This window comes from Podarcis vaucheri (assembly GCF_965113315.1).
Source record: "Podarcis vaucheri genome assembly, chromosome: 3".
Taxonomy (NCBI): Eukaryota; Metazoa; Chordata; class Lepidosauria; order Squamata; family Lacertidae; genus Podarcis; species Podarcis vaucheri.
The window spans coordinates 19,199,938-19,225,779 of NC_138761.1; the positions used below are offsets into that span (position 1 = coordinate 19,199,938).

General features: G+C 45.4%; 1 protein-coding gene across 6 annotated transcripts in view; it reads right to left on the reverse strand.

The window, feature by feature from the left end:
• Positions 1–823: 823 nt before the first annotated feature.
• Positions 824–25,842, reverse strand: part of ANAPC1 (anaphase promoting complex subunit 1) — a 56,362-nt gene continuing 31,343 nt past the window's right edge. For all 6 annotated transcript variants that reach the window (XM_082217220.1, XM_082217219.1, XM_082217221.1 and 3 more), the window contains exons 28-48: positions 25,569–25,840; positions 24,115–24,349; positions 23,300–23,391; positions 22,601–22,735; positions 21,983–22,065; positions 21,527–21,605; positions 20,069–20,143; positions 18,598–18,674; positions 15,968–16,058; positions 13,948–14,001; positions 12,037–12,230; positions 10,920–11,006; positions 10,611–10,728; positions 10,382–10,459; positions 9,603–9,670; positions 7,686–7,824; positions 6,773–6,859; positions 5,635–5,730; positions 5,114–5,312; positions 2,212–2,346; positions 824–1,254 (exon numbers count right to left, since the gene is read on the reverse strand). In XM_082217220.1, coding sequence (XP_082073346.1) covers positions 1,139–1,254; positions 2,212–2,346; positions 5,114–5,312; positions 5,635–5,730; positions 6,773–6,859; positions 7,686–7,824; positions 9,603–9,670; positions 10,382–10,459; positions 10,611–10,728; positions 10,920–11,006; positions 12,037–12,230; positions 13,948–14,001; positions 15,968–16,058; positions 18,598–18,674; positions 20,069–20,143; positions 21,527–21,605; positions 21,983–22,065; positions 22,601–22,735; positions 23,300–23,391; positions 24,115–24,349; positions 25,569–25,840 — 2,510 coding nt within the window. In that variant the 3' untranslated portion in view covers positions 824–1,138. The remainder of the gene's footprint in view (positions 1,255–2,211; positions 2,347–5,113; positions 5,313–5,634; positions 5,731–6,772; positions 6,860–7,685; positions 7,825–9,602; positions 9,671–10,381; positions 10,460–10,610; positions 10,729–10,919; positions 11,007–12,036; positions 12,231–13,947; positions 14,002–15,967; positions 16,059–18,597; positions 18,675–20,068; positions 20,144–21,526; positions 21,606–21,982; positions 22,066–22,600; positions 22,736–23,299; positions 23,392–24,114; positions 24,350–25,568; positions 25,841–25,842) is intronic.

The window sequence follows — 25,842 nt, forward strand, 5'->3', positions numbered from 1 at the left end:
TCCTGCAGCCCCTAAATCTGTTCTGGAGGGCTGGGGGCACACGGGAAGAAAGTCCTGTTGCACAAGCAGACTTTGTTCCCCACACACCTTAGCACTATGTTGAAATCCACCCACTGTTTTATACAGTGGTACCTCAGGTTACATACGCTTCAGGTTACAGACTCTGCCAACCCAGGAATAGTACCTCAGGTTAAGAACTTTGCTTCAGGATGAGAACAAAAATCGTGCTGCGGCGGCAGCAGGAGGCCCCATTAGCTAAAGTGGGGCTTCAGGTTCAGAACAGTTTCAGGTTAAGAACGGACCTCCAGAACATATTAAGTGCTTAACCCGAGGTACCACTGTACTTTTAAAAGACAGGGGTGGGCTATCCTGAAAAAGGTGGCTAATTTTATAAATAACTAAGCAGATCACAACATAAGGAAAACTGTATTCCTGGGTAGGGTAGGGTGGGTAGTGGCAGGAGAGAGTCGAAGCAGCACAGGGCTAGAATTTTCATTGGCACCACCTTGTTTCTTGTAACATAGAGTTCCTCTCTGAAAGTGCATGGAACCTGAATTCATCATAATGGATAGCCAGCACTCTCACCGTCGCTACCGTTCTACACTGAAGGAGTATGCATGGCAGTAGTAGTATATTATAGGTTTTGCTTGTTTTGAGCGATCAGACTTTGGAAATATATGTGCAAAGGTGACTTCAAAGAAGGTGCTGAGCTGAGCTCTGTGCGTTTCTCCCACCTGGGGATTCAAATCGCAACATTTAGAAGAAACGGGCAACGTAGCGGCGCTAGTTCAAGGGTGCTGTGTCGAAAAGAGCTGTTGACAAATTGATTCCAGGTGGTTTATTTTCCCAGTTCATCATCAATATTTCTCTCTCTCTCTTTTGGCAAACAAGCTTTATTTACAAAAAGTAAACATATTAATTAGCACGGGCATGTAAACCATCCAACAATATATAAAGCTCTCTCTCTTTTTTTTATCACTCTCAAAACATAAAAAGGGAATGGGAAATGCCGAGGAAGAAGTTTGTAAACTTAGAAACCAAAGCCTGACTTCATCAATGCATCTTTCGTCCGATGTCAAATGCTAAACGGATACTGGCGTTTTGGTCGCTCGGTTGTGTCAAATTCAAGTTATTGCTTTCACAAAAACATTGCCTGTGGATTCCCCAGCAACAGAGGGGCGAGTCTTAGAAGGGCACGGACTGGCATTCCCAGGGGCTTGAATTTCAACAGCAATTCAGAGAAGGTTGTGCAACCTAGAAGGATAATGAAGAGAGGGGGAAATGATTACACCTTCAAGTAGAACAAATATACCAAAACAGTGCACTTTAGATGCAGAATGGCAACTCTGCTTCAGCACAGAAGAAGAAGAAGAAGAAGAAGAAGAAGAAGAAGAAGAAGAAGAAGAAGAAGAGTAGTAGTAGTAGTAGTAGTAGTAGTAGTAGTTTGGATTTGATATCCCACTTTATCACTACCCTAAGGAGTCTCAAAGCAGCTAACATTCTCCTTTCCCTTCCTCCCCCACAACAAACACTCTGTGAGGTGAGTGGGGCTGAGAGACTTCAGAGAAGTGTGACTGGCCCAAGGTCACCCAGCAGCTGCAGGTGGAGGAGCGGGGAAGCGAACCCGGTTCACCAGATTATGAGACTACCACTCTTAACCACTACACCACACAGTTCATACCTGTTGTGTGTATAAAAGATGTCGCTGCATTTTACATTTTGTTATGTTTTTATATTCTGCTGGAAGCCACCCAGAGTGGCTGGGGAAACCTAGCCAGATGGGTGGAGTATAAATATGATTATTATTATTAATAATATTATTTGCACTGCCACAAACTCATTTTGTTATATTATTATCATCGTTATTTATTCAGCTCCTGCCTTCTTGTTCCTTACAACTGGTAAAGTACTGCTAAAGAGAGCAACAACGTGTTGGCCAAATGAACATATCGTAATAGAGCACAAGGCTTGCACGGAAAAGGACCCATATTCAGTTTCCAACATCTCTGGGTGGCTCTGATTTCTGCATTGCAGGGTGTTGGATTAGATGACCCTTGGGTTCCCTTCCAACGCTACAATTATAAGATTAGGCTTAGGTTGAGATGGACCAACTTTGGCATTTTTGTACAGTGTTGGTAATCCATGGCTTTCTCAGTGTTATTTCCCCCACCCACCCAATAATCGTGATTAATAGCTGGGTTTTAATCTTACCTTCCAAGCCTCCAGCTAACAGCTGCGCCGGTGTTGGAACAGAATGATATATGAGGAAGCAGGCCAATATACTTAGCTGAGATTCGTCGGTTGGCTGTCCACTTAAATAGGAGTGCAAGCAGACGTCGCCTCCAGCTGCAACACACAAGAGAGGTGAAGCTCAGATTTAGCAGATGGAAGCGCAGCAAAATGTTGCAGTGTGGAATGTTCTTGGTTCAAGGTTCTGACAAGCAAGTGTGTCTATGGATGCAGCCAGCTCAAGGATATCATGCACTCACTACTGGCTGATTTGCCCCTTATATACAATGCCCAGAGAAAGAAAAATATTGTCTATTCTTAAGTGGTTGTCACCCACTTAAGATTCCCCCAGGAAATGACAGTCCAACTCTTAGCTGATAAACACCTAAAAATTACACACTTGGTAGACAAATTTGCTCTGGCAGCTAAGAAGCTATGTTGATGATTTCTAATTTTAAAACTTTTTTGCTGTATTTTTTTTTATGCTGTAAAATTCTATAGGTTATGTTGTGTGGTTTCAGAGGAAAGCCTTGCTCTTGCCCTGTGTCATTCATTGTAAAGGCCCTTGGCTATACACACAAAAATCGATGATAACCAGCCAGCCATGACCTTCCAAGATACTCCAATCCATTTGCCCTTCTCCTGGTTTTCCGTTCCGCACCGCTCTCAACAGCCAACCAGCATTCTGTGGCAACTGAGCATGCTCAATCCTCACTGGGCTGCTTGGGGTGTGTTGAGCCCTCCTTTATTTTTGTTCCTAAAGTTGTTGGGTTCTGTTTTTTGTACTACTGTATATAGACTGGGCTCCCCAAGCCTCCTAATATCTCTCCCTCTTGTGTGTCGATGATGCTGTTCTGGCTACATAAAAGTCAGCACTTTGCAAGTGAGTTTGCTATTATTACACCGGATTTCTTCATTTGTGGGGGAAGAGGCGGAGCCAACTGAGATGGAGACAGGGGCACAGGGCCTTCTCAGTAGTGGCACCCGCCCTGTGGAACACCCTCCCACCAGATGTCAAAGAGATAAACAACTACCAAACTTTTAGAAGACATCTGAAGGCAGCCCTGTTTAGGGAAGCTTTTAATGTTTGATGCATTACTGTATTTTTATATTTTGTTGGAAGCCGCCCAGAGTGGCTGGGGAAGCCCAGCCAGATGGGTGGGATATAAATAATAAATTACTACTACTACTACTACTACAACAACAACTATTATTATGTGTACTATTTGAATGCTTGAAACAGGGCTATGGTGAATAGAGGGAAGCCAGGGTTGTTTGATTCCCCTCAGGACAATGCTTAATAAAAATAATCTCATTCTCCAGGAAGGGGGGTGGACTTCCCTAGGAAGATGCACAGAGAGATAGTCCAGATCTTCCCCCCCTTAAAGGCACATAGATGGGGAGTATCCACCATTTCCCCTCTTCTTTCCCAAAGGCCTCTGCATATTGAAATCTACAATATGCAGCCTGAATTTGAGACAGAAGCATGAACTGGAGCACACGGTACTAAACGAACCCTCTCTTCTAAAGAAACATCAGTTAATGCTACCATGATACCCTTTAAAATGGTAAAGGTAAAGGACTCCTGACAGTTAAGTCCAGTCGCAGACGACTCTGGGGTTCATCTCACTTTTTGCCGAGGGAGCCGGCGTTTGTCCGCAGACAGTTTTTCCGGGTCATGTGGCCAGCATGACTTAAGCCGCTTCTGGCAAAACCAGAGCAGTGCACGGAAACGCCTTTTACCTTCCCACCACAGTGGAACCTAATTATCTGCTTGCACTTTTTAGGGTGCTTTCGAACTGCTAGGTTGGCAGGAGCTGGGACAGAGCAACGGGAGCTCACCCCATTACGGGGATTCAAACTGCCGACCTTCCGATCGGCAAGCCCAAGAGGCTCAGTGGTTTAGACCACGGTGCCACCTGCGTCCCTGTGAAACCCTTTGGTTCCCTGCAAAAAAAATATGCTTTTTTTTTTGTTTTAAATTTCCTAATGTTGAAGCTGTTTTTTTTTTAAAAAAAAAACTATTAGCAGCAGTATTAAAAGAAAGCAGTGTTAAGAAAATTGGTTTGCATTTTTGTTTTGTTTTTGAGATTGTCTATTGGTTTTACAGTGGTACCTCGGGTTACATACGCTTCAGGTTACAGTCTCCGCTAACCCAGAAATAGTACCTCGGGTTAAGAACTTTGCTTCAGGATGAGAACAGAAATCGTGCTCTGGCAATGCAGCGGCAGAAGGAGGCCCCATTAGCTAAAGTGGTGCTTCAGTTTAAGAACAGTTTCAGGTTAAGAACGGACCTCTGGAACGAATTAAGTATGTAACCAGAGGTACCACTGTATTGTGCAAGCTGCCTTGGGAGTAATTTAAATTGAAGGGTGGCACAGAAATGAGTAAAACAAAATTCTCAGACGTTGAATGTTGTCTCCAACGAAGTCATTGCACGAGCAGAATGATTTCCACCCGTGACACAGAACTTCTCCATCCTGTCCTGCCTCCACATGCACCCCCAGTCTGCTCTGGGAGTTCCCCCAGCCCTCCACACACAAGGGGAAGAGAGGGAGGGGAAGTTCCACTGAACACGTGGAAGTTGTTGGCTCACACAATGACTTAACTGGATTCAGCCCATACAGAGCCAGATGTTTTTATTTTTGGAACAGCTTCAAATCACGGTAAGAACCGAATCGTTTTAAGACTTTCTGGCTTGCACACGCACACAAAAAACCCTTACTAGAGATTACAAATGAATATCGGGTCATTTGGGGGAAGAAATTCATGGTCTTAGGAATTCATGGTCTTGGCTTAGCTATGTTGCCATTCAGAGGAGAGTCCTATCTGCCAGCTGCACAGAACTTGCTTCATTTAGCGGTAAATCCCCTGCTATTTTTACCTTGCAGCCACTGATCCAAGGTATTATCGATGGAACACTTAATCACAGGTAAAAACTCAGAGTTCATAAAAAGGCCCCGGTGTGGATTCTTCCTCATTCTCTCCTGGTGACTTCTGGAATTGAAAAATTCTAGAACCAACTTTATCTGCCACAAGTCAAATGTCTCTGACATTTCTCTTTTTTCCAGTCTCCTCACAGCCTAGTGGAAAAGGAAAAAAGAGCTTGAATTAATTCAATACTGTTGCAGCTACAGATAACTAGTTTATAAAATGAGTCGTTTAGTGACTTACATAATCAGAAAGAAAGATTAGGGGGAGCTTGCAAGATCAGTGTCACAAGGTGGCAGGATTCTGCTACGACTACTCATTCATGCAGACACGTTTCCACAGGTTAAAAATCAAGATATATTGTGATTACAAATGCAATAGGCTTTTCGTCTTTGCTTTCTTAACGGGCAAAAACCAGCAGGAAAATAAGCAACACTTTGCTGAAATGAAAAGGATTGTGCAGCGTGCTTTTACCTGGTCAATTGCGATGTAAGCCGGCAACATTTCGGGATTTTCCTGAGTAACACACTCGTACAGGATAGAAGAGAAAAGGTCGAACACTTCCTGTTTCTAAAAAAATGAAGAAGAGGTAATTCAGGGGGGGAAATACATCATACATGTTGCAGTGGGTGGGGAGCCAGATGTTCCTGGAATATAACTCCTATTGCCACTGACCATTGGTCTTGCTGGCTAAGGCTGATTGAATCCAATAATAATAATAAAGGTAAAGGGACCCCTGACCATTAGGTCCAGTCGTGACTGACTCTGGGGTTGCGGCGCTCATCTCGCTTTATTGGCTGAGGGAGCCGGCGTACAGCTTCCAGGTCATGTGGCCAGCATGACTAAGCCGCTTCTGGCGAACCAGGGCAGCGCACGGAAACGCCGTTTACCTTCCCGCCGGAGCGGTACCTATTTATCTACTTGCACTTTGACGTGCTTTTGAACTGCTAGGTTGGCAGGAGCAGGGACCGAGCAACGGGAGCTCACCCCGTTGCGGGGATTCGAACCGCCAACCTTCTGATCGGCAAGTCCTAGGCTCTGTGGTTTAACCCACAGTGCCATCCGCATCCCTCTAATAATAATAATAGTAATAATTTATTATCTATACCCTGTCCATCTGGCTGGGTTTCCCCAGCCACTCTGGGCAGCTTCCAACAAAGATTAAAAATACATTAAAACACCGGTCATTAAAAACTTCCCTAAACAGGGCTGCCTTCAGATGTCTTCTGAACATCAGATATTTGTTTATCTCTTTGACATCTGGTGGGAGGGCGTTCCACAGGGCAGGCGCCACTACCGAGAAGGCCCTCTGCCTGGTTCCCTGGCATCTGGTTCCCTGGCAAGTTGCCCACACTGGCATACTGCTGGTAAACTTTGGAGAGGCTGATTTTGTCAACTAGAATTTGAATCGTCCCATCCATACGTTGTTTTATTTTTAAATTCCTCCTGTGCAAAACCAGGATACTCTAGTCTTCCCAAAGCCTTACAATAACTCCCAGCAATTGGGCATTTATAGGCAAGCTGTCTCTGAGAGTGGAGTTTCACGTTGGCTCTGCCGAAGCCTGCCTTTTAATATATTTTTTTAAGCTAGGTTTTGCACCTGACAACTTACTTGCCCCGTGTTTGCAGCCGGTTTGCAGAAATAGTCAGCGAATGAAAGCAGCGCAGGATCAGATGTAAAAGCAGAAATAGCTTCTGGCTGAAAAGGAAAGTGACATTTAAAATTAAGGGTTGTTTCCATCTTTGCGGTTCATGGGGAAAGTGCATTTCATACTACCCTTCCTCACTGCAGGCTGCCACCTCCCAGACAAATGGTCCAGCCTTCTTGGAAAAAAAATGTAATGGAGATAACACTACCCCTTAGCAAAAAGCTCTGACCTGAAAAACAGATTCATGCAGCTGAAAATCTTGCTACCTTACCAGCACAGCTGAGCCAACAAAATGGTATCATCTCAGCCCTTTGGGGGAGAATGAGACGGGTGGCTGAAACTTTCCCCAACACAGGTCAGTTTCTCATGCTATTTTGCACTGACGTGAGGTGCTACAGGGGCCAATGCGGAGACATTTGGAGTCTTCCCGGTGAAATTTGCACCAGAATGACAGCTGCCTCTCACAGCTTGCGTTAATTTTCCAAAGATGGCCTTTTCCTTATAACCACTGGCCTCACAACCTGACGGAAATTTCAGGTTTTTTCACTTTTTGCTTGTTATATACTGCAGGGGTCAGCAAAATTTTTCAGCAGGGGGCCGGTCCCTCAGACCTTGTGGGGGGCCAGACTATATTTTTTTGGAGGGGGGGAATGAAATGAACAAATTCCCAAGCCCCACAAATAACCCAGAGATGCATTTTAAATAAAAGGACACATTATACTCATGTAAAAACACACTGATTCCCAGAACGTCCGTGGGCCGGATTGAGAAGGCGATTGGGCCGGATCCAGCCCCCAGGCCTTAGTTTGCCTACCCATGTTATATAGTTTATATTCGCTGCAGCTTCTTTCACTCAACAGTGGCCATAAGGACTACCTTGAACGCCCGGGCATCCGCATTCCGGTGAGTGACAGTCTGCGCCAAAAGGCTTCGCCAACCCATTGGGTCCTCTTTGTATGACAGCTGCCCAGCCCTCAGTTTTACATACAGGACTCCATCTTTTGAAAGAATTGATCTGCAAGAAGAAAGGAAGGTTTGGGGGGTTTTTTGTTTCAGATTAAGAAGTTATCCATGCTAATTCACATATCTTGAGTACAGATTATCATTGTACCATGCAACAACTGAAAGCACTACAAATTCCACACTCAGTTCCCTACAAATGCCGAGGTGAAGCACTGTTATAATAATAATAATAATAATAATAATAATAATAATTTATTATTTATACCCCGCCCATCTGGCTGGGTTTCCCCAGCCACTCTGGGCGGCTTCCAAAAGAATATTAAAATACTGTGATACATCAAACATTAAAAGCTTCCCTAAACAGGGCTGCCTTCAGATGTCTTCTAAAAGTCTGGTAGTTGTTGTTCTCTTTGACATCTGGTGGGAGGCCGTTCCACAGGGCGGGTGCCACTACCGAGAAGGCCCTCTGCCTGGTTCCCTGTAACTTGGCTTCTCGCAGTGAGGGAACCGCCAGAAGGCCCTGTTGTTCTATTCTGCAGAGTTTTATCCACATTTATATCCAACACAGAACTCATTACGTTCCCAGGTGGGCTCCCATCCAGGCACTGGCCAGACACACACCTGCTTAGCTTCAGCAAGGTTGCTGCATCATGAACCCATAAGCTATGCATTAAGAGTTGTCGGATAAGGATATCTGCATGTCTACTGTCATGAAGAATATGAAAGAGAAAGCCAGGGAAAAATGGCAGGGAGCAAATGTCACAAAATGGGAAGGAGCTATGAAGGTTAATCAGTGACCCAAAACAATATTTCAAAAAAGGGAAACCTAGATTTCCTTGAAGGCCTCGGACAGATTTCTTGCTTTTCTTTGAAGTAGGAACACCATTTTGAGGGACTGGTTGGCTATCTGCCCTGGATGTTTTCAATTCTATTCTATTCTATTCTATTCTATTCTATTCTATTCTATTCTATTGATTTTATTGCCTGTTTTTACCCTGCTGATATATTCGCAAACCAGATGGAAGTGTGTGTAGTCCTGTTGCTGTTCTGTCAATTTTCACACTGTAACACCTTTGTTCCAGCAGTCTGCACCCGATCCATTTTATAACAGGCACAGAGTTGGATCTCATGTGAGTTTCATGTGCAAAAGGGAGGAAACGTCTTTTCTGCTTTGCAGAAGATGGGAAAAATCCACAGGTGTTCCACACATAGGAGAAAATTGCTGGGTCAAGGTTGACATATATATATAAAGTTAAAAACTGCATATCTGCTTAACACCAGCCACTGGACAACTCCTACAAGCAAACAGATTTTCCAACAATTGCAACAGCAGCTTAAATTTGGACTGAGGTGTGTCTGCAGTGCAGCCATAATTGTGGGCTGCTATACTGTTATTGCAAAAGCTTCACCAGGACTACCGTATTTTTCGCCCTATAGGACGCACTTTTCCCCCTCCAAAAATGAAGGGGAAATCTGGGTGCGTCCTATGGGGCGAATGCAGGCTTTTGCTGAAGCCTGGAGAGCGAGAGGGGTCGGTCAGCACAGCTCTGCGCGGCCATCGGGAGCAGGGCGCCAAGTCCCGCCCCGCTCCGGATGGCGGTGCAGAGCTGCCTGCAGTCCCAGGATCAGCGCACTTCTCCCCATCGCCAGCCCCACAAGCTCGGGGGACAGCGGGGAGGCAGAGCGTGCCTTCCCACTGTTCCCCGACCTGGTTCTTCCAGCCCCGCACCTGCGGGGGAAAGAAATTTATTTTTCTTTATTTCCCCCCAAAAAAACTAGGTGCGTCCTATGGGCCGGAGCGTCCTATGGGGCACAAAATACGGTACTTACTTTAAATGGTGTGTGCCTCTGCTTAAATCAATCAGCAGCTCCCAGTATCGGGGGCCTTTCACTCTGATCTGGAAACGTAAGTAAAAATAAAAATCAGTTACACAGGGAATTATACATATTGGATGGGATCAAAACACCACGGGCAGTGTCACTCACACCCAGGGACTTTTAATGTCCTCCCTTTCAAGACCCAAAACATGCATGGTTTATTACAGCGGTTCTCAAGCTGTGGGTCCCCAGATGTTGGACTACAACTCCCATCATCCCTGAGCTCTGGCCTTGCTAGCTAAGGGTGATGGGAGTTGTAGTCCAACAACTTTTGGGGACCCACAGCTTGAGAAAGGCTGGTTTGTTAGACCTCTAGGAGCTGTACTCTGTAAGTCACAAAAGATGCAGCTGAGATGACATCCCACCAATGATCTTTCCATTCCTTAACCGCAAATCCAGAGCGGGGCTGCAGGTGCAAAATAGTGGGGGTTTTGCAAACCAAGTTTAAAAGCAGAGTTGTTAAACCGAGCAACCTAACCCCAAGCCCTGTCTCCACTAATTCTCATGGTATCGCACCCTACTTTCTATAATAAATATCAAACCTATGATGTCGTAAGGTGGCATGCCAAGGGACTATACTATTTCCACCCATTGCATCTTGCAATTACACTATGGCTGCTTCTACCCCCACCCCCAGCTGTGCTTGTTGGGGCTGATGGGAGTTGTAGACCAAAACAGCAGGAGAGGACCCAGCCGAAGAAGGCGGCCATAAAGCAAGCTCCGTCATATACCTGCTTCAGTAAGTGGAGTTCGGGAAGAAGAGTGGGTGCCATCAGTTCCTCGGTTGTTTCCTCATACCACTGAGTTCCCTTGGGGGGGGGCAGAAATACAAAATAAACCACACACTTTAGTCAATCACTGAAGAAAGCACATGACAACCATGCTGGCTCAGAGGGACTGTGTACATTCTGCCCCCACCCTTTTGGGTAAGTCCCCTTCACCCCACAGAATCAAGTCTACCTTGTAGGTAACCTCCAGCAGTGAATAGCAAGGCGTATCTGTATCCACGTCCACAGGGACAAGGAGCCTGGGCTCTGCTGCCAGAACATACAGATGCCGCAAGGCCTGGAGGTGATACCTGCGCATACAAAGAGTGCAGTTACTGCAGGAAGGTTATTTTAAGGCTCCGTCCAGAATCTAACTGCATTCAACAGGCACCGGGAAACTGAAATAAAGTCTCCCAAGGTGCAGAACGCATTATCTGTTGCTGGATCCAACCGGGCTTTCCTAGGATCTTTGTTTTAACCAACTCTGCTGGTTAAGCCTTACCTGTTATCTGTACTGTGAACTGGGAAGTGAGGGTACACGGCACAAAGCAGGGCAGCAATGGAAGAATTTGAAGTGCTAAGTGAGTACCTGCAAAGAAAGAATAGATAGATAGATAGATAGATAGATAGATAGATAGATAGATAGATAGATAGATAGATAGATAGATAGATGCAATAAAAGAGAACGGAATTGGTGCTTATCCCTGCAAAGCAGAAATTAAGCACAGGTTATCAAAGATATTCATTTCTAACAATACAGGTGAAACTCAAAAAATTAGAATATTGTGGAAAAGTTCATTTATTTCAGTAATTCAACTTAAAATGTGAAACTAATATATGAGATAGACTCATGACGTGCAAAGCGATATATGTCAAGCCTTTATTTGTCATAATTATGATGACTATGGCGTACAGCTGATGAAAATGTCTGCTCTGTAGGGCTGTGCAAGGCAGCCCTAATTTAGTTCAGGGCCCAATGCAATGATCCAAATCGGGCCTCAGACCAATTCAGCCCCCAAATCTAAACAGAGGCGTTGCAGACTCCTAATGCTTCATTAAGCTTCTTAACCAAAATTAAGCATGCAGTCAGTGGTCGGGGGGAGAGAAGGAGACCTGCCAGTAGTGAGTCTTACCTGCATCATCTCCTTCCCCCACCCCTCCTCTTTGCTGGCTTACAAACCCCACCACCTCTTTTGATAGACGCAAATCGCTCCAGGTGGACCTGACCTGGGGTTGCCTCAGCACAAACAGGACAAATTCTAGATCCACCAAATGAGTCCAGGGTCCAGGATTTGGCCAGATCAGATGCACAGCGCTACTGCTCAGCCCCTCAAATTTTTACCAGACACCTTCCTGTGTTTTTAACTCCTCCCTGTATTTCTGAGTCCTTTAAGACTAGAAATTGCTGGTTTTGGGGGGTTTTTTTAATAAAAAAGGCCAAAGGCTACCTCAATATTGCAATTAAGTGGTATACAAATTTTCATAATAAATATTAACAATATCTACTTTGAAAGAAAAAAAGGATTGTGGATGTAATGAATATGCAGGGAGATATTGGGGTGTTCATATGCATATTCGCTTTGAGGGGGAAAGGCTTCCCTTTGAAGTGACGTTATTACCTTCCCCCTCCCAAAAAGAGGAGCCCGAGAGCCATATGATGTGCCATGTGGAACCCGTAGTTCATCTCCCCACCCGTCTTCTTGTGCATGAAGCGGCAGAGCTGGAGGACCTTCAGGTTTCCCGATCCCGCCATCACCATCGCAAGGGACATCAGCACAACACTCAGGCAAGTCTCCAGGTTGTAGTGGCCTGCCTGGAATATGGACACAGAGGAGGCAAGTGGTCAGTTCCACTTGTATCTCCTAAGCAGGGAAGCAACACAATCCTAGGCTCAGGAAGAAGGAAGGTCTTATTCAGAAATTATTATTATTATTATTATTATTCCACCCTTCATCTGAAAACCACAGGGCAACTCCACAGCATAAAAATACAGAATGAGAATGCAAAATACAGTGGTACCTCGGGTTACATACGCTTCAGGTTACATATGCTTCAGGTTACAGACTCCGCTAACCCAGAAATATTACCTCGGGTTAAGAACTTTGCTTCAGGATGAGAACAGAAATCGTGCTCCGGCGGCACAGCAGCACTGGGAGGCCCCATTAGCTAAAGTGGTGCTCCAGGTTAAGAACAGTTTCAGGTTTAGAACGGACCTCCAGTACTTAACCCGAGGTACCACTGTACACAATAAAAGCAAAAGCAAACCAGTAACTTCCCTCCCACAATCCTACGCATGGCTACTCCCTGAGTTCAATGGGACTTTCTCCTCGCTAAGTGTGTGTGTCTGGGTTTTAAAATAAGGGCAACCATTAAGGTGTCTGTTGTAACCATTCCTCATAGGGGAGAGGCTGCTCCTTCATCTAAACTGGGAGCAGGCAAAGGGTAAGTCAGAACTCTTGAGTGGTTTGCAGCAGGCCAGCAAGAGGTTCCCAAATCGCCAAAGAGCAGCAAAACATGTATGTAAATCTGGTTGCTGAACTGAATAAACTTTTGTGGGGGACCAGGAGTTGATTTTTGCGTGAAAGGACGGTGAGCTCATTTGGCAGCCCCAGTCCCTTCCCCACTTGGTAAACTTCAGTCCAAAATGCAGTTCCCATTTAGATAATAATAATAACAATAAAATAATATATAATAATAATAATAATAATAATAATAATAATAATAATAATAATCTTATTTATATCCCGCCCTCCCCAGCCGAAGCCGGGCTCAGAGCGGCTAACAACAGTAAAATAATACAGCATTCTAAAACCAATTTATTATAAAATCAGTTCAAATCAAATTAATGGCAACCATTGGGCTAGAGTTCTGTGAGGATTACCAAAGGGGGGATCTCAAATAACCCCTGCTTTAGAATAGCTGCACTGGTTTCCAGTTCATTTGCAGGCCCCAAATATCTGAAAGACCACATCCTTCCCTACAGACCCTCTTGGGCACTGACATTGGGAGAGGGGCCCCTTTGTCCTCAGATGCTTGGAGGGGGTGGAAGCCTGCAAAAAGACTTCTCTATAGAAGTCCCTAAGTTACAGAACTCCTTCCCCACAGAGATGCACCTGGTACCTTCATTATACAGCTTCTAGAAAATGATACAAGATGCACCTCTTTGCTCTGGCTTTTGGCACTTGAGGTGTTTATTTTTTAAGACTCCCCTTGTTTTTATGACTCGAAGTTGTTTAAAACTGTTTTTATATTGTGTTTTAATGCTGTAACTTGCTCTGGGACCTTAGGGTCAAGAGTAGGCACTAAATAAATAAATCAAGCTGTGGAGCAAACTCGGAACAAGTACCCATTCCTCTTCTCAAACTCTTTGTTTAGCTAGCAGAAGGGTAGGTTCCTGCAGTACTTGAGGACGTGTGGGGTCAGGGTAATGGTCCAATGATCCTTCTCCCCCTCCCCAAAAAATTCAACCAAAACAGCATTATAAAATTTTGGATTTTACTATTAACAATAGTGAATCTGGAGAAACTTACTATGGAAGCCGTAGCCGAGGACAAACACTTCATGAAATCTTTTGCAAATGTGTACTAGATGGAGGAATCCAAAATTGGCACATGTCAGGAAAGCGCAAGAAACAACCGTGGGGCAGGGAGTGAACCTGAACACTCAAGACATGCAAACCACTCACTCGTCCACCCTGCTAACGTCTCACCCATAAATATGCATCCTTCATTATTCTTTCGTAAGATCAGAATCAGAAGAGACCTGAAAGCCACCTGGCCCTGAAGCAAACACTTCTAAACCTATAATCCAGAGGCAAGAATCATAGAATCATAGTGTCCTTCTTGAATTGTGGTGCCCAGAACTGGACACAGTACTCCAGGTGAGGTCTGACCAGAGCAGAATACAGTGGCACTATTGATCAGGGATGATGGAAGAAGCAGGGGTTTCTCAGTTTTTGCCCCAGTTTCATCAAACCACACCCACCCACACACACCCCACCCTCCCTTGCAACCTCCCAGAAAACATGTTAAAACTTCAAACAGGCACCCTATAATGTTCTGAACATTACAGTGGTACCTCGGGTTACATACGCTTCAGGTTACATACGCTTCAGGTTACAGACTCCGCTAACCCAGAAATATGCCAATGCAATTCTGGGCTGCATCAATAGGAGTATAGCATCTAGATCAAGGGAAGTAATAGTGCCACTGTATTCTGCTCTGGTCAGACCTCACCTGGAGTACTGTGTTCAGTTCTGGGCAAGACATTTCAAGGAGGACACTGACAAACTGGAACGTGTCCAGAGGAGGGCAACCAAAATGGTCCAAGGCCTGGAAACGATGCCTTATGAGGAACGGCTAAGGGAGCTGGGCATGTTTAGCCTGGAGAAGAGGAGGTTAAGGGGTGATATGATAGCCATGTTCAAATATATAAAAGGATGTCACATAGAGGAGGGAGAAAGGTTGTTTTCTGCTGCTCCAGAGAAGCGGACACGGAGCAATGGATCCAAACTACAAGAAAGAAGATTCCACCTAAACATTAGGAAGAACTTCCTGACAGTAAGAGCTGTTCGACAGTGGAATTTGCTGCCAAGGAGTGTGGTGGAGTCTCCTACTTTGGAGGTCTTTAAGCAGAGGCTTGACAACCATATGTCAGGAGTGCTCTGATGGTGTTTCCTGCTTGGCAGGGGGTTGGACTCGATGGCCCTTGTGGTCTCTTCCAACTCTATGATTCTATGATTCTAGGTTAAGAACTTTGCTTCAGGATGAGAACAGAAATTGTGCTCCGGCGGCGTGGCAGCAGCAGGAGGCCCCATTAGCTAAAGTGGTGCTTCAGGTTAAGAACAGTTTCAGGTTAAGTACGGACCTCCAGAACGAATTAAGTACTTAACCCGAGGTACCACTGTATATTATTGCAATAACAAGACTGCAGGTTATTTTAAGTTTGCTGCTGCTGCTGCTGGCCCTTTGTGGCTCTGTGCACTGCCGTCAGAAAGCAGGCATGAGCTAGTTGTCCCAGGCATGAGATGCTGAAATGTCTTTCATCATTATGGTAAAACCATCCACATGGCTCAAGCAACGCAGTATGGAAGAGTTGGAAGAAACATCATTCCCCAACCCTTTTCTTCTTTTAGGATAGGGGTGGGGAACCTGCGTCCCCTTCCCTAGAAGCTGTTGGACTCCAATTGCCTCTAGCTCTATTCAGCAGGGAGCGTATTGATCAGGGATGCTGGAAGTCACTGTGCAAAAACATCTGGAGAGTCACAGGTTTCCTACTCCTGGTTTAGCATGTATCAATATCAAGCTTTCACAGGGGCCCTGCAGTCACAACTTGGCCTTGAAATTCAGAGACACAGAACAGAGGAGAAGTGGGCGTTTGAGGCGGCATAAATTAAGTGACCTGGACTTGCAGATTTCCCTGAGATTACATTACACTATAGAATCATAGAGCGGCAATGCATGAATCTTTTGTCCAACATGGGGCTTGAACCCACGACTCATCCCTATGAGTCTATGATAACAAATCCTGACCAGCTACTGATGCACTTACCAAGCAGTTAAAGGCAGCTAGGTTTTCTGAACCAGCAAATCGAAAACCCAAAGACAAACAGGCCCCAGCGATGATGTAGACATGAGCCTGCCTAAAAAGAAATGTTTGGCATGAGGTGTGTTTTCATATACAGTTAAAAGATTATATCAAATTACACTGGCTTCCACTTCCTCTCTGGTTAAAAAGATATCATGCAATTGAGCTACTTCTGCAACAGGAAAGCTGAATTCTCCTAAAAAACTCTGGAGGGGTGAACTGACCTGTCATAGGAATGCTCGCAAATAGCCTTTGCTCATTCCGGATGCTGTTGCTGCACACTCTTTTCCGTGAATTTATCCCATGACTCAGCTGTAAGGTTCAGGGGTCCAAAACCACACGGGAGTGGTCAAGCACGTGGAACTTCAAAACAGTAAATCAGGGTTTCCATTGATCCCAGCAATTGGCCATGCCCGTGTGGTTGTGGACCTTTACCTTTCCCGCCCCGATCTGGCCACAGTGATCCATGCGACGGTCACCTCCAGGCTTGACTACTGTAATTCGCTCTATGCGGGGCTGCCCTTGAAGCTGTCCCAGAAACTCCAGCGGGTGCAGAATGCTGCAGCAAGGCTCCTCACGGGGTCTCTGCCATGGGAGCATATTCACCCAGTGCTTTTCCAGCTGCACTGGCTCCCAGTGGAGTACAGGGTCAGATTTAAGGTGCTGCTTTTGACCTTTAAAGCCCTTCACGGCCTAGGACCCTTGTACCTACGGGACCGCCTCTCCCGGTATGCCCCACGGAGAGCCTCAAGGTCCATAAATAGCAACACCCTAGTGGTCCCGGGCCCTAAGGAAGTTAGATTAGCCTCAACCAGAGCCAGGGCCTTTTCAACTCTGGCTCCGGCTCGGTGGAACGCTCTGCCTCATGAGACCAGGGCCCTGCAGGATCTGATTTCTTTCCGCAGGGCCTGTAAGTCAGAGTTGTTCCGCCTGGCCTTTGGCTTAGAATCAATTTGATTCCCTCCCCTTCTTTCTTTTTACCTTTCTCCTCCTGTGATGAGGCTGCATTTTAATGTTATAATGTTGTATTTTAATCTTGTTTTTAAGCTGTATTTCAAACAACTTGTTTTTATTATTGGTTGTTAGCCGCCCTGAGCCCGGCCTTGGCTGGGGAGGGCGGGGTATAAATAAATTATTATTATTATTATTATTATTATTATTATTATTATTATTATTATTATTATTAAACATTACAGAGGTGCTGTGGGATGATCCTGCAGAAAAGAGGCTTGGGTTGGGACAGTAATCTTGATACAACCTGGTTTACAGTGGTGACTCGCAAGACGAAATTAATTCGTTCCGCGGGTTTTGTCATCTTGCGATTTTTTTCGTCTTGCGAAGCACGGTGTTGGGAAAGTTTTGGAAAAGCTTCAAAAATCACCAAAGTCTTTAAAAACCTCAAAAAAGGCTACCAGACCGCGTTCTATGAGTTGCTCCTCGAAGTCAAGTCGCAACTGTATTAGCGGTGTTAAGAAAAAGGAAACAAACTTGCAAGACGTTTCCGTCTTGCGAAGCAAGCCCATAGGGAAAATCGTCTTGCGAAGCAGCTCAAAAAACAAAAAACCCTTTCGTCTTGCGAGTTTTTTATCTTGCGAGGCATTCGTCTTGCGAGGTACCACTGTATATATTTTCATGAGGTTGTTCTCATATTGCTAATACAGTGCAAAAATGCAACCAAACCCTGGGGCTTTGGGACTAGATGGATGGAAGGAAAACTGGCAAAGCCACTTATTCAGCGCATTTCTATTAACTTCCAAAAGCTCAACAAGCAGAAGGAGATGCCTGCACACGGTCATCTCTAAGGGTGTGTGATTGCAATACATTTGCAGTACAGTCATACCTCGGGTTACAGACGCTTCAGGTTGAGTTTTTTCGGGTTACGGACCACTGAAACCCCGAAGTACCGGAACGGGTTATTTCTGGGTTTGGGCGGTCGCACATGCGCACAAGTGCTAAATCGCGCTTTGCGCAAGTGCAGAAGTGCCAAATTGCAACCCTATGCATGTGCAGGTGCGCCACTGCCGTTGCGAATGTGCATCCCGCACGGATCACGTTTGCAACCCAAGCATCCACTGTACAGGCATTTATGCGTGTTCAATTCCCACACACATGGGAATGCGCAGCAGGGCTGTTGCGCTTTCCCACACGCCAGCAGTTAGCCAGGAGTCTCAGCAAAGCCCTGCTACACCTCCGGCTCATGAGGAGACCTTCCCCAGAGGGGAGCAGGAATTGGCTGAGCAGCTCAGCAGACACGCAGGGAAGAAGTTCCCCCGCATACCAGTTTTACAAGACCCGCTGCCTCTCTGGCTCATGTGGATCAAGGGGTCTGACTCCACATATTTTTTATTTATTTACTGAATTTATATACCGCCCTATACCCGGAGGTCTCAGGGCAGTTCACAAAAAAGATTGCAATATATAAAATAAAAATAAAAACAATATCCCAATAATAGCCCCCACAGCACAAGGAGCTGCCATGCTGCAGAACCTCCCGTACCCACTGGCATAATATGTCTAGGGCCCCTGAGTTTGTCCTCTGCTATACCTGCCCAAGGACTACAGGAAGTAGGAATCGGTCCCATTTGATTACTTACGCCAGAGTCTCCAAATTCAGGTCCTCGGAAGAAGGCATTTCAGTCGCATGAAGGGATACGCTGTTCTCCCTCACAATCTGTTAAAAACAAGCCAGCGGATGCATAGAGTCATTGCCGTTTGTGCAAAGGTTTCTGCAGCTTCGTGGATATACTTTGCTTTTTAAAGTCAGAGCCCAGCTGCAAGAGTTTAATTTTGGATGCCTGAAAACAAGAGGACTCCGGTAACCTATTCTTCCATTACAGATACAATCTGTAAGCATCACATGTCTTCTCTTATAGAGACTAATGCAAGCTACAGCTCACTTCTACACATGGTTAGCTGGAATTGACTTCCATGAATGGAGCTTGTTCTCAAGTCAGCATGCTTAGAATGTGTGGTTTGTCTTGTTTATCTGAAATAACATGTCGACTGCATGCATGTCTCTAGCCACAAAGTGTAGAACCCTTTACTGCTGTAAGGGGGAAATGGAGGAAACCAGAAAACTCGGGCAGTTTTGCAGGTCTGCCTACCAGAAGCATCACATGCCTTTTATTTAGTTTATTACTCTTTAGCAAGGAGCAGAAAAGGTGAAATTATCAGCTGAATCCTGGTTTAAGAACATAAAGGTAAAGGTACCCCTGCCCGTACAGGCCAGTCGTGTCCGACTCTGGGGTTGCGTGCCCATCTCACTTAAGAGGCCGGGGGCCAGTGCTGTCCGCAGACACTTCCGGGTCACGTTGCCAGCGTGACAAGCTGCATCTGGCGAGCCAGCACCAGCGCAGCACACGGAAACGCCGTTTACCTTCCCGCTAGTAAGCGGTCCCTATTTATCTACTTGCACCCGGGGGTGCTTTCGAACTGCTAGGTTGGCAGGTGCTGGGACCGAGCAAAGGGAGTGCACCCCGCCGCGGGGATTCGAACCGCCAACCTGATGATCGGCAAGTCCTAGGCGCTGAGGTTTTACCCACAGCGCCACCCGCGTCCCTTAAGAACATAGGAAGAGCCTATTGGACCAAGCCATCTAGTCTGGAATCCTATTTTCCCAGTGGCCGATGCCTATGAAACCTGACCCTCCTGTGGTTTCCAGCATTGGGTATTAAGAAGCATTTCTGCCTCTGACTGTGGAAGCAGGGCATAGCCATTTGCAGCTAGTAGCCACTCATAGTCTTATCCTTCGTGGATCTGTTGAATCCTCTTTTAAAGCCAAGCTCAGCTACTTGTTCACTGGGCAGAGCGAAGTGGTTGCAAAGGAACTGCAGATACCTGCAAGCAACTTGTGCATATCCTGGTTTATTAAGACAGAGGCATTATGGTGAAAACTCGGCCACTGTGTGCACTAGAAAACTCATGGTCCTCTGAAACAGGTGGCATGTAGCAGATGAACAAGGCACCCTCGTCCAGACCTGTTGATGTGTACAGGGTTCCCCGAGGGTAGAAATTCCCTGAACCGCTGGCTTCGTGTAACAGTTTGGTTGGAGGAGTGCTACTTACTTGTGGCACGTTGCTGTCAATCCACTTAGAACTGGGCAGAATGTCATCCCACAAAATCAAGCACCGAGCAAGCGTCTGCAAACAAAGAAGAGGATCAGAAGAGGCTAAAGGAAAGCGTGTTGTGATGTGCTCAGAAACGGCAATCGTGTAAGAATTCCTAAGGGATCAATTTGAGTTGATCAGGAAGTTACAGGCACTTCTGTTTCAAGCTCAGAACCCAAAAGCACCCTGCAACTCTTAAGACTGTCGGAGAAAACGCAAACCCTCTTTCTCAGCACAGTGCAATAATCTACGCAATAATTCTATTTTGCGAACTCGGTTTGAACGATTTGCGCACCATTACACAACCAGACACTGGCTTTCATAGTCTGCGGCTAGAGTGTTAGATCGGGGTTCAAATCCCCGCACAGCCATGAGGCTCCCTGGGTGAGCTTGGGCCAGCCACGGTCTCTCAGCCTAACCTAACCTCACAGGGTGGTTGTGAGTATATAACTGGCAGGAAGAGAACCACATATGCCACCCTGAGCTCTTTGGAGGAAAGGTGGGATAAAAATGCAATAAACAAACAAGTAATGTCATGAGCCAACAGGACCAGATCAACTGCAAAGTAGCCTTTGACTCAAAGCCTAATACAGTGGTACCTCGGGCTACAGACGCTTCAGGTTACAGATGCTTCAGGTTACAGACTCCGCTAACCCAGAAATAGTACCTTGGGTTAAGAACTTTGCTTCAGGATGAGAACAGAAATTGCACGGTGGCGTCACAGTGGCAGCAGGAGGCCCCATTAGCTAAACTGGTGCTTCAGGTTAAGAGCAGTTTCAGGTTAAGAATGGACCTCCAGAACGAATTAAGTACTTAATCTGAGGTACCACTGTAATTTGAACAAGAGCATCTTGTTTAACTTTCTGAGTTGCATTTCTGGGCTTCCTTTTTTGCTGCTGAAAATCGCCCAAGAATATATTTTTTTACACAACAAGCAATTTAGCGGACAGATTCAAGTGCAACTCAAGCTTACATCGCCAACCAATGAGCACGCAGGTGTTTTGGCTTTGCTGAATATTGCACTTCTGCTGGCCACATTTGCCCTTGCACGTACAAACTTTCTCTTATGCAAAGTGACTCTAAAACTGGGACAGGATGGAGAGCACTGTCGTTTTTGTGTGTGTGTGTGTTTTCTTAAAAAGATGAATGGCCTAGGCAGGAACGGCAACCAGCATGTGTCCAGACTGAAACATGCAAAAGTAATTCATACAATTTATTTTCACAGATTTGCATAAAGTAAACCCAATAAAAGGTAAACTACTTAGAAGCTTTTGTTGATTCAGTGGTATATAAACCTTCTTTTTTAAAAAAACTCAATAAATAAGGAAATTCCGTTTTGAGCAAAGGGCATTGCAGAAGTGCAAAAAAAAAAAAAAAACCACACACACAAAAGATGACCCCAAAATATGAACATACCCTTAATAATAAAAATTCTGGTTTCACGAAGTCCAACAAATACATGGTATCCGGAGCTCGAAGCCAGTCAGCAATGGACCTAGCAAAATGTAAGTAAAAAAATAAAATGAAAGAGTTCTGAATTACAATAGCTTGCTTAGGGAAGCATGAAGACATGCTTCAGTAGAGCACATCTTGAATGGCTGAATTTGCTTGCTGCTTTTCTAACTTCCTCTCTAATCTTTCAGCTCTGCCGCCCTCCTGCTACAATCCTCACACATTTCAGTATGTTGCAGAGGCACAATTCCAAATGCTCAGACCGAACTGCAAAGCTTCCTTGCATTTATTGAGTGTCCCTCCACCACATCCTGGGGACTGCCTGCATTGCGATGAGTTGCAAGTACCCTTAAGCATGAAGTCCTGTGATTCTAAAAGGTTATGTCTCTTACACATAAAGCACGATTCCAAACCCAATACCTGTTGTTAGTCTTTAGGTAGATCATTGCTAGCGCCAGAGTCGCGCCTGGGCATGTCACGTCCACATTTATGGTGTCTCCTTCCTGTAAAGAATAAAAGCAGGGAGATAAATCAGCCTGAATGCTAGAGAACGATGTCACACGCCGCTTTTATATTTATTTACTTATTTCGTTCAACTTACTAATGGTTTCCCGAAAAATATCTCAAAGCGATTTGCTTTGTGCAGGTGGTGGGCCAAGGGAAACCTCTGAAGGTGGTCTAATGGACTCCTGCACCCCAAGAAAAGTAGGGCTGAGCCTAAAGAGTAACTGAGATGGGAGACTGTCTTGGAACTCCACTGATGGTGCTCTGAGGTCCCTTGAAAAAAGGTGCAAAGAAATGAACCAACCTCATCCTTATAAAAGGATGAAGGGGAGAAGCTGCAGGATCCTTGCAGTACTCAAAGGGCAGAGCTCAGTTTCAGAGCATCAGCCCCTGGCATCTTCAGGTAGGGCTGAGAAAGACCCCCTGCCTGAAACCTTGGGAAGATGCTGCCAGCCAGGGAAGAAAACAGGGAGCTAGATGGACCAACGGTCCAACTCAGAATAAGGAATGTTTTAAGAAAACTGAAGTGGGCACCTTAATCTGGTAGCTTGGAGACTTGTGCTTTTCACGGTGCATTCCAGCTTGAAACCGCCGGTGACCGCCAACCATATACTGGTAGAGCTGCTCAGGAACGTTGAGGTCCGACATGCCTATCAAGTTGCTGCCGTGCTGCAAGAGGAATGGAGAGCAAAGGGTTAAACAACAACAACAACAACAACAACAACAACAACAACGATGATGGTACCCCGCCCAGTTGGCTGGGTTTCCCCAGCCACTCTGGGTGGCTTCCAACAAAGATTAAAAATACATTAAAATGTCACACATTAAAAACTTACCTGAACAGGGCTGCCTTCAGATGTTTTCTGAATGTCAGGTAGTTGTTTATCTCTTTGACATCTGGTGGGAGGGCGTTCCACAGGGCGGGTGCCACTACCGAGAAGGCCCTCTGCCTGGTTCCCTGTAGCTTAGCTTCTCGCAGTGAGGGAACCGCCAGAAGGCTCTCGGCACTGACCTGACCTCAGCGTCCAGGCAGAACAATGGGAGTGGAGACACTCCTTAAGGTATACTGGGCCGAGCCCTATCCTGTTCTACAAACTTATTTGCGGCCCAAGGTGCCTGAAGCACGCTCAGCAAACAAACAGTTGCTGCATTCAGATGAAAATCTAGCAAACAGTCCAGCATCTCTCTCACACACACACTCACACATTCCCCAAAAGAGAGAGCTACACTTACCCCGAGGCAAACCATGCCCAAAGCTAAGCCAGCAGCTAGCGAATAGGACTCTCTGTCGGTGCAATACTCCATTTCAGGGCCTGGGGGACGCCCTTAAATTTAAAACAACAACAACAAGAGTAAGTCAAAACTAAAAAGAAAGAAAGAAAGAAAGAAAGAAAGAAAGAAAGAAAGAAAGAAAGAAAGAAAGAAAGTAGTTGATTTTTACTCAGTTAAATATTAAATTTTAGTACTGAAAAGCTTAGATCACCGTAATTTGCTCAATATCATATTACAGTGGTACCTTGGGTTAAGTACTTAGTTCCGGAGGTCCGTTCTTAACCTGAAACTGTTCTTAACCTGAAGAACCACTTTAGCTAATGGAGCCTCCTGCCACCGCTGTGCCACCACCACACAATTTCTGTTCTTATCCCGAAGCAAAGTTCTTAACCCGAGGTACTATTTCTGGGTTAGCGGAGTCTGTAACCTGAAGCGTATGTAAGAAATGTATGTAACCCAAGGTGCCACTGTATCAGGGACTAATCAGGGCCCAATTTGGACAGCTTACTTAAAGGTTTTAGCCTGTGGCAGCAAAAATGAAATCTACCAATTCGCACAACTGCAAGGAGGTCTCCATGAAATCATTTGTGAAGGGAAGCCCACACAGCGCTCGCTCCAGATGTTGTGGACTACAACTTAGCTTTAGCCAGCATGGCCAGTGGTCAGGGATGTGGATGCAAGTCCAGCAACATCTGGTGGGCACCTGCGTTGGCTACTTGCACAAAACACTTGTGACCCGGATGCCACCCCAAGAGATTTCCTCTCTGGAGCTTTACCTATTTCCGAGAGCAGAACCTCGGCCGTGTGCCTGTGAGCCGTGCCTTGGTAGACCAAGCCAATCCCTATCACGGCTGCCACTTGTACATTGTGAGGCACATCCAGTTCGGTGGAAGTCGGTGGCAGAAGAGCAGGAATGTGGATGCTGAGCAGGCGAGTGATGGACATGTCCATGGTGCCCAGCTTGGCGGCTGAGACCCCCAGCAGCAGCCCGATGCTCGTCATTTCGTGGCCCTGCCAGGAGAAACAAGCGCATCCATCAGGTGACTTTTTTGAATGGAACAAATGCACAAACGCACACTCATGGGCTGCACCCCAAACTGAAAAGCCTGAGGCCATGTTCCAGGATTCTTTTATTTTACATCTTAATCGGATAAGTTGCTGGAGCTGCAATGAGGTCAAACGTATGTTCGTTCATATGTGATACACCTGTAAAAGGGTAAAAGAGTATTGGGAAATAATTTATAATGAACTGGAAAAAATGTTTAAAAGCACCTTTCCAAAAAATAAACAAAACAACCACAGAGTTATTTTTGCTGGGGATAATTCGGATGGAAATTCCCAGGTGTCAAAAAAGGCTATTTATGTATGCCACTACGGCGGCCCATGTTTCGTTAGCCCAAAAATGGAAAACGAGCACGGTCCCAAAGAAGAATGGCAACTTAAGCTGATGGAATATGCGAAGCTTGCGGACCTAACATATAGAACAAGAGAACAAGAAGAACATTGGTTTAAAGAAGATTAGGAAATGTTTTCTGAATATATGGAGGGAATTGTGTACACTTGAAAACGCTGGCAGCATTAAGATGAATTCAACAGTGTAAATAAGTTTTGACGGAAGTAATAATGGAATACTGAATGGTTTAGTTTATATAAAATATGCAGGGATTTATGCTATGTAAAATGAACTATGGAAAGAGAAGAAGGGATGTCACTGATATTTTAAGGTTGTATAAATGAATATTCTAAATTGTAAAACAGAAAATTTAATAAAAATTATATTCTTTAAAAAAGGATTCATTTATTTTAACATACACCACACACAAACAACAAACACATATTGTTTGGAGGGGGCCCTTCCTTGCCCCCCATGACTAATTTTTTTTAGGGATGTGGGGAACTGCAGCGGTTAGGGAGGAATTGGCAAAGATCTAGTGCCTTGCCTTGCACAAGGAGAAAAGCTTTTCACCAGTGCGAAGCCATCGTTGATAAAACCATGGTTTGCTGCAATGCAGTAATGATGGTTACAGTTGCTGGTCTGCCTCTGGAGGCAGAACTGTCGGGCAAGCAGAAAACAAAGGCAGACAAGCGGGCTTGAACTGTGGTTGCCTGTATGTCTGGGTTCTAAACTACGATTAGCAGAAACCATGGTTTGGCATGACCACCTGACTATAGTCAGAAATACAAAAATCGTGACGTTGTCTTCCCTTTGCCTTTGGGTCAAGCGTCTCACCTTTGTCAAGTAGTCATGGATGTTGAGCGTGGCGAGCTTTGTGAGGTGGCCGTTCAAACCCAGGGCCATGAGGAAGCCTGCATATTCATTGGCTAGTTCGGCATTTTTGGGTTTGTTGTAGACGATCCATGCAGAATCTATTTGAGAAGCAGGCGCGATCTTCAGTCCAGCAGCAACGCCATTGTGGAAGTTGGCCCAGCAAGCCATGTTGGGAGGCACATCTATGTTCCCACTGTTGAGGTCCACTGTGGTATTCCTAGGAGGAGCCCGGCCT